General features: G+C 36.4%; 1 protein-coding gene across 1 annotated transcript; it reads left to right on the top strand.

Annotated features, from left to right (window-relative positions):
* The first annotated feature begins 18 nt into the window (after positions 1 to 18).
* Positions 19 to 7883, top strand: COMMD2 (COMM domain containing 2). The gene is made up of 5 exons (XM_058730193.1): positions 19 to 150; positions 247 to 324; positions 1014 to 1096; positions 1892 to 2065; positions 6917 to 7883. The coding sequence occupies exons 1-5, from the start codon at positions 84 to 86 to the stop codon at positions 7112 to 7114; spliced, it is 600 nt and encodes a 199-aa protein (XP_058586176.1). The 5' UTR covers positions 19 to 83; the 3' UTR covers positions 7115 to 7883.
* Positions 7884 to 8621: the final 738 nt, after the last annotated feature.

Below are 8621 nucleotides of genomic sequence, written 5' to 3'. Positions count from 1 at the left end.
AGCTTCTTTGCGTTTGGACGCTGGCCCCGGAAGTAGCGAGGGCGGGGTCAACACTGCCGAGTAAAGTCCTCTGACTTGGGAAGATGCTGCTGGACCTTTCGGAGGAGCATAAAGAGCACCTGGCCTTTCTGCCGCAAGTGGACAGCACGGGTCAGGGGACGCGGCCGCGGAGGGTGGTGTTCTGTGGTCTGGGGAGGGGAACAAGGGGTGTGCCCGGCACTCACGGTCTCCTGGTTTCCCTTGCAGTGGTCGCCGAGTTTGGGCGGATTGCGGTGGAATTCCTGAGGCGAGGCTCGAACCCCAAGATCTACGAAGGCGCCGCCAGTAAGCCTGGGAGAGGCACTTCGCGGGGAAGTGCGGGCCATTCTTTGGCACCCTGGAGAGATAGGGGTTTTTGCAGCTCCAATGGTCTAGTTCTCATTGTGGTAGAATAAAAGCAGAAAGGCTCTTCAGGGCGCAAATCCTGCCCATCCCCTAAGTAGCTTTGAGATTTTTAAAGCTTCTATTAAGTCGGTGCTGTCATCCGTAAAATGGACATACTACCATCTGCCAAAGATACTATGATGCTTAAATGCACCAAAGCGTGTGAAATAGTTGGGTGAGCCATTAATATCATGCAAGTGTTTGGTTATAATTAGTTCAAATATCCGCTTTTGCTGCAGTATTGTTTTTTCCCTGCCGGACAGGGTAGTTTCTGAGATTGTCAGCCCTTGAATTCCACTTATGCCAGACTTGAAGTAGCTGGACATTCAAGAGAAGGACTAAGGACTGTATGTCTGATGCTAGTCTGTCTCCACGGGTCTGCATTTTGAAAAGAAGGTTACACGGCGGCAGATACCCAAAGCATTTGTCCAGCAGTGGAGAATGGACAGGAGTCTATTTCTAAGTCATTATTTTTCATCGTAGTGTTTGCAAATATGGAATAATGGATAATATTTATTCCTAAATAAGAATTTGAATAAAAGGATAAATATCACACAATAATTTATTTGCTTTTTTTCCTTTTTTCCCAGGAAAACTAAATGTGAGCAGTGACACTGTCCAGCATGGTGTGGAAGGATTAACATACCTCCTCACTGAAAGTTCAAAGCTTATGGTAAGGGCTTCTGTGGAGTGTTTGTATTCAACCTTGAAAAGCTCCAGTATACTCTGCATCATAGCCTCATAGCCCTGGCAGGCACGTGCTTATTTTAGTAATGTTGTTAATAGTTTATAATTGATTTAGTGAAGCCATGCCTAAACAATATGGCTGTAATGTGATCTGCTGGTATGAAAGCCTCTTGCTAGTATAAATTAGAATTCCCTCTAATTCTGCATGTTATTAAGCCATATACAATAGTGGTTATCCTAGGAAGGGGGAGGAATAAATGATTTTATTTTTATTTTTTATTTTTTTGCATATTAGCAGTATCTGACTTGACGGAGAATAGGAGGGAAACTGGGCATTTAAAAAAAATTTTTTTTAACGTTTATTTATTTTTGAGAGACAGAGACAGAGCACGAGTGGGGGAGGGGCACAGAGGGAGACACAGAATCGGAAGCAGGCTCCAGGCTCTGAGCTGTCAGCACAGAGCCCAACATGGGGCTCATACCCACGAGCTGTGAGATCATGACCTGAGCTGAAGTCAGAGGCCCAACCGACTGAGCCCCCAGGCACCCTGAGAAACTGGGCATTTTAATAATTCTTTTTATGCTTTAATACAAGTATTTTTATGTATCAGAAACTCAGACTTCAAAATAGTGGGTAAGAGTTATCTCTATAAAGGATGTTGTTTCTTTTACCAGGCAGAAAAGAATTAGGAGATATCATATTCTTTTGTGTATATCAAATATTTTAGCATTTCTAGACAAACATAAATTTGATGTTCTGTTAAACTTGATTCACTTTCAGATTTCTGAACTGGATTTCCAAGATTCTGTTTTTGTTCTGGGATTCTCTGAAGAATTGAACAAATTATTGCTTCAGCTTTATCTAGACAACAGAAAAGAGATCAGAACTATTCTGAGTGAATTGGCACCAGACCTTCCCACTTACCACAGCCTTGAATGGAGACTAGATGTACAGGTATGGTTCCCCCCCCCCCCCACCTGACAAACTATAAGATTAATTTTGGTTTATGTCCTCAGGCTTATTGTATTCTTTACCACCTTAACTGAACTTTGGTTTGAAACTTTATTTTTTTAATGTTTATTCTGAGACCATTTTACAAATAGTTCATTTTCTGATATGCTTAATGTGTTTATATCAGTTTCACTTGCAAAGTTTGTAACAAATAGGTTCTTTTGGTAAGGAGATGGTCATGCAAATTTTTAAAGCAGTATTTGATTTTTAAAAACTTTTATGCCTAAGCAAAACATACATGGATTAAAGTGCATACGTCATTGTATAGCTCAGTGAATTATCACATGGTAAAAACACCCATAAAACCAAGACTTGCCCATGACAGGCACCCCAAAAGCATCCTCTTTGCTTCTTACCAATTCTCCTTCTTTCCTTTCCAAAGGTTAACGAGCACCCTGACTTCAAATACATAGATTACTTTTACTTGTTCTTTAACTTTCTATATATGAAATGATTCAGTAAATATTCTTTTGTGTCTGGCTGCTTTTACACATTACGTTTGTAAGATTCAGTCATTTGCAAAGCCACATTGATAACCGAAAGGGAGTTCTCAGACTCTTGTATGTAGCCCTTTATCAAGCAGTGACAGCTAATAGATGTTTATTGAATGTCATCATTTGCTGATTAGAGCTGTGCCAAATGCATTGGTACACAAAAGAAGTATGAGACATTTTCTCAATTGGAAAAGATGTTATATACTCAGGGATATTAGGTGTTCTCAAAATAACTGGTAATTACAGATAGTTATAAGTTACTGGAGGGGGGGAATATAGTTGTATACATAAAGTTACAGCTATGTACTGTACTTCACAAACATAGCTTAGGTCGTTCAGTGGAAGCTTGCAGAATCCAGGAAAGCTTAAACAAAAGGAGGTAAAATTTCAGAAGGGTCAATAAATAGAGAAAACCAGGGTTAATGTTCTTGGAAGAGGAGGCAGCATAAGCATAAGGGAATGAGCTTTGAATAGGTTGCACACTAGTTCCCAAACTTGACTGCATATTGGAAAGGCCTGGATAGTCTTAAAATATTTTCATATCTATGTTCCGCCCCAGAGATTCTGCTTTATTGTTATGGGGTTTGGTCCGAGCATCAGAATTTTTTAGAGTTCCGCTTGTTACCCAGGTAATTCTAATTTGCAATAAAGTTTGTAAATTACTGTTATAGTGGATTCTTCCTGATTTGAATGGTGGTAAGATGGTCCAAACAGGATACAGAAATTCAGTTAGAGGATTTAGCAGTTATAATCCAGTGTAATGAGTGCTTGAATAGGTATAAACACAGCGTATGGTATAAACCAGATTGTAGGCTCTATAAGGGCAGGTACTGTGTCTTGTTCAGTACTGTGTCCCCAGCACAATGCCTGGTACATAATAGGCATTCAGTGCTGAATATAAAAAAAGGTGGGGGAGGGTAAGTAGCTTCTTAAATTATTTATCAAATATTTCTTGTACAGTTATCATGTGTTAGGTATTGTGGATTTAAAGAATCAGACACAGTTCGTGCTCTTGGGAGACATCATAAGCAGCAAATCCTGTGGGGCTATGGGAAGGAGGAGATCACTGTGGCCAAGCTTCTATGTTTAGGTCCTTTCATAATAACCAGGTGGAGGAGATGTGAGATGGTCATGTTTATGAGATTCAGTAGTAATTTATCTTGTAAATCTTTAGCTCTCTCTTGGGTGTGGGTAATTTCTGACTTTTGGGTTCTGGTAGCCCATAGAAGTTATTTTTTTTTGGCTTTATTGATTTGCATTGAGTTTTTCCATTATGAAGACATTTTTAGAAATTAGAAACAAGCAATTGAATTTTCTAAAACTTGGGAGAACTCATTTTCCCAGTGCAATGGGTTTGAATAGTGTGTTACTGCAAGAACGAATATAGTTTAAAGTTGAGTGTATACTGAATGAATATTGCTTCATGTGGTAAAATGCGTTTAAGGGGTAAAAAAGCTACTTAGAGAACTAATTGATTTTCTGAGCTCATTAGTCAAAATTATTACAAGGGATTTTAATTGGAGTAGATTCTTCTTTATAGGAGGAAGACTTGTCAGATGAAGATCAGCTGAATTGCTAGGAAACTAGTGACAAGTTACAGGATGTTTCATTTTTGAGTAACTAATTTGTCTCATGGACACTGGTAGTGAATGGACAATTACCATCTAATTGTGCAGTTGCTTATGAGAAATACATTAATCATCATAGTTCAGTTTCTAGTAGAAACATTTCCCTTCATAAATTGCCAGCACAATTAATGCACTTAATAACATAAGTAAATTGAATGCATCTGAGATTGGTGAGGGACGATTTACCTTTAGGACTGATCCATTTAAATTGCTTTTGTTATTTTTACAAAGAGAAGGACAGAACATAAGTCCTAATCAGGAACCTTGTGGGCTACTGTTCTTTATCCTGTAGTACTGTCCTTGAAATTCATTTCTGAGAAAAAAATTAGGTCTAAATATGTCTCACTAGGTGTTTGTTAGGGATGTTGTATAACCTTCATCCGGAAATTTTAAAGAATGATATAGATGCTTATTTGTAAAGGATATTAATTTAGATATTATGTTGTGTAAAAGTTTGAGGATAGATTGAGTCTTTGGATGAAAAATTTATGGTTTATACACCTAGATACATTTGGTCCCTGTCTATCAATGCAGATATAGAGGAAAAAGAAGTATAAACAATGTGTAAGTGAATCAATAAGTAGTATTTTCAGTCATCATATTTATAGTTTACCTATCTTTCATATCTATAATTTTCTGTACTGGAGAAATGATCTTAAAGAGACACTTTAACTTATAAGTATCTGTATTATTTTGGGGACTGGCTCACTCAAGGGGATTGATCTGTTGTTTCCAAATTATTTTTAGACATTAAATTTCAGTATCGTGGGTTCTTTTGGAAGCCAGATCATCTAGAATTAATTGGAAGAAGTTATTAGTCAGAATATTCTGTGTTGTGGTATAAATTAATCCTGAAATCTCAGGGTTAGATTTTTGCTCACTCGGAAGTCTCTTCAGTTGGGCTTCTTGTCCTTTTGATGTGACTCCAATAATTTTAGGTAACAATCTTGCTTTCCTGTATAGCAAGATGTTTCAGGCTCAATCTTGCACAGTTGTTATCCCAGACCTCTAATCAGTTACTCCTTTAAGGAGCTCCTGGCTCCTTTTAAGGAAGAATGGTCTTTAAAGAACAGTTGGTGCTAGAGCTAAATGCCTTCGCTTTCAAGTTAGCCATTGTTTCTAGTAGTTTTCTTTTTTTTTCTTTTAAAAATATGTCAATAGTACATTTAAAAAAAATTCAGAATATATCATACAAATAAAGATTATAGATACTCAGTTTAAAGAATAATAGTAAAACAAGTACCCATTGCTAAGCTTAAATACACTGAGGGGTACCTGAGTGGCTCAGTTGGTTAAACATCTGACTTAAGCTCAGGTCATGATCTCGATGTTCATGAGTTCGAGCCCTGCGTCAGGCTCTTTGCTGACAGCCCAGAGCCTGGAGCCTGCTTCAGATTCTGTCTCCCTTTCTCACTGCCCCTCCCCCACTCGCACTCTGTGTCTCTCTTTCTCAAAAATAAATAATTAAAAATGTTTTTTTTTAAAGAAATACAATGAAACCATCTGTGACCTACCACAGTTACAACCCCTCACACTTCCCTGAGGTAACCATTTTCCTGAATTTGATGTTAATCCTTTCTTTATAGTTTTTGGGTTTTTTTTCCCCATTTGGCCAGTGAGTACTTTATCTTTTTTTAATTTTTTTTAATTTACATCCAAATTAGTTAGCATATGGTGCAACAATTAGTGTAACACATTTTTTCATTAAACTTTAGTTTTTATGTATTCTTCTGCAACTTGCTTTTCTGATTGAACATTTTCTTTTTAGAATTATCCATGACAATTTATATTGCTGTAGTTTGTTTCTTTTTATTGACATTTAGTAAGCATTTTATTTTTAGGAATATTCTCAATACATCCATTCTGTTGTTAAAGAGTATTTGAAATGTTTCTAATTTTTGACTCTTGGAAACAAATACTATTGTGAATATACGTATATATGTAAGAACTCAAGGTATATACCTAGGAGTGGAATTGATGGTACTATTATATTGTTTTCCAAAGTTATTCTCTTACCACTCTGACCAGCAGTGGATGAGAGTTCCCATTCCTATCACTTGCAGTGCCCCACATGGGTAGGTTTTTAATTCTCACCAGTCTGATATGTGTAAAATAGTATGTTATGTTTTTATTGCCATTTTCCTAATTACTAATAAAAAGTTGAACATGTTTTCCTATGTTTATCTATTTGTGTTACTTCTTTTGTGAATTGCTTACTTAGGTCTTCTGCACATTTTTCTTGGTCTTATGGGGTTTGTTGTTGTTTTTAATCAGAACATTCTGATTAAATTTCATGCATTCTGAATACTGATCTTTTGTTGGGGGAGGGGGTTCTATGCGTCATAAAATATCTTATCAGTTTGTGGATTGTTTTTCCACCATCTTTAGGTATTCTTGAAAGAAAGTGTTAATAATTTAAATGTATTTCAGCTTATCAGTTTTTTTCTTTGTGGTTTGTGCCTTTTATATCATGTTTAAGAAATCCTTCTGCCGGGCAAGGTTGCATATACATTGTCATGCCTTTTTTCTTTCCAAAGGTTTTAAAGTTCATTTTTCATTTTGAAGTCTATGATTTATATGAAATTTGACTTTTGTATATGATATAAGGTAATTATAAATATTACATGTTCAGCATGATAATTAGTTATTCTCTTACTCCATTTAAAATGAAGCTTGCAAGCAGAAGCCTCAGGCAACAGATAAAACCATCAGTGACTATAAAGCTACACCTTAATCAGAATGGAGATCACAACACCAAAGTTCTGCAGACAGACCCAGCCACTCTGCTCCATTTGGTTCAGCAATTGGAACAAGCATTGGAGGAGATGAAAACAAACCACTGTAGGAGAGTTGTGCGCAATATCAAGTAGTTCCAGTTTTCAGGACTGGAATCACTGAATCACTCACATATTGATAATGCAACAGTTACTTTTTTAATTTTTTATTAATTACAGTGATAAATACATATAGTTCCCATGAAATTTCTTTTTCTATGACAAGATATTGAGGTCATGATCAAAAGCTAAAGTTAAGAGGTGCCTGGGTGGCTAGTTGGTTAAGCGTCTGACTCTTGATTTGGGCTCAGGTCATGATCTCATAGTTCATGTGATCAAGCCCTGCATTGGGCTCTGAGCTATTAGCGTGGAGATTTTCTCTCCCTTTCTCTCTGGCCTTCCCCTGCTTGCACTCTGTCTCTCTCTCAAAATAAATAAATAAACATTAAAAAAAAAAAAATGCTAAAGTAAAGTTCCTTTCCTGGTGCTAAATGTGGTCTGTTTCTTGACTAATTAAGATGTATTTTATATGTTAAAAGTGTATGTACAATTGAATCAACTGGAAGTGAATCTGTCCTATTCATATCTTTGGTGTATATGAATGTCTTTTATTCATACTTCTTTTGATTGCTTAACCTTACTGTTCTTTATTGACCAAAATTTGAAAATAAAATTCACAATGTAATATTACTGCTATTCAGAATATTTTTAGACAGTTCATTGTTTTTGACTTTTAAAAGCACCCACAATGTTAGTAGCTATGGAATAGTTGGAAGTAAATATGAATTTTTTTAAATGCTACATTGTTTAGGGGGTTCATGCATTTTTCCTGGTTAGTAAAGGTAATAAATACTATGTTGCTTAAGTTTGAGTTGTCATGGCTAATTTGCTTAAATAGTACTCAAATTTGTGTGATCATATGTTACATTTTATCAAGGACCACTTTTTTTTCCCTAGTATGCAAAACATCTAAGAGACACGCTGTCATTTACATTTATACACAGTAAATGTAAGAGTAATATAATCACTTGTTATCTAAATATAAATTACAGTGACTTTTTGTCATTTTTTTTGGATGCAGTATATAAAAAGGGCAGGAGTCCATGTTTACTACGTGTAAATATCCCTTCTTCTTTACAAACTTGATTTGTTTGTTTTTTAGTAACTATAAACTGTCGGCTTGAAAAACTCAGATACTGATGTGTCGGATTAGCCTGATAGAGTACAGGGACACAGGGAGACTTAAGGAGTAGCAGACTTAAGGAGAAAAAAAAACACAAGGGTGGGGGTTCAGTCTTAAATGTATATATATCTTATTCTGAGAGCCTCATCCCCATGGAGCAATCCAGGAACACCTTTAGAGCCATCAGACTCAAAGCTGCAATCTGGGTTCTATCAATGCCTTGCATCCTAAGAATTAGAGATTTTCGGGTCAGAGTGACATTGTGTTTCTTCTCTTAAGAGAGAGTCGGTAAAAATGAACTATTGGGACCTCATCAAAATAAAAAGCTTCTACACAGTGAAGGAAACAGCAAAACAGCAAAACTAAAAGGCAACCGACAGAATGGGAGAAGATACTTGCAAACGACATATCAGATAAAGG

This window comes from Neofelis nebulosa, chromosome 5, assembly GCF_028018385.1.
Source record: "Neofelis nebulosa isolate mNeoNeb1 chromosome 5, mNeoNeb1.pri, whole genome shotgun sequence".
Classification (NCBI taxonomy): domain Eukaryota; kingdom Metazoa; phylum Chordata; class Mammalia; order Carnivora; family Felidae; genus Neofelis; species Neofelis nebulosa.
Note: the sequence above shows the minus strand (reverse complement) of the source record. Positions and strands in the feature narration are given on the sequence as shown.

Excerpts from the sequence above, each read along its gene's own strand:
- COMMD2 (XM_058730193.1), top strand. The coding sequence starts at position 84 with ATGCTGCTGGACCTTTCGGAGGAGCATAAAGAGCACCTGGCCTTTCTG. Across the intron at positions 151-246 it reads GCCGCAAGTGGACAGCACGG|TGGTCGCCGAGTTTGGGCGG; the intron begins GTCAGGGGACGC and ends TTTCCCTTGCAG. Across the intron at positions 1,097-1,891 it reads CTGAAAGTTCAAAGCTTATG|ATTTCTGAACTGGATTTCCA; the intron begins GTAAGGGCTTCT and ends ATTCACTTTCAG.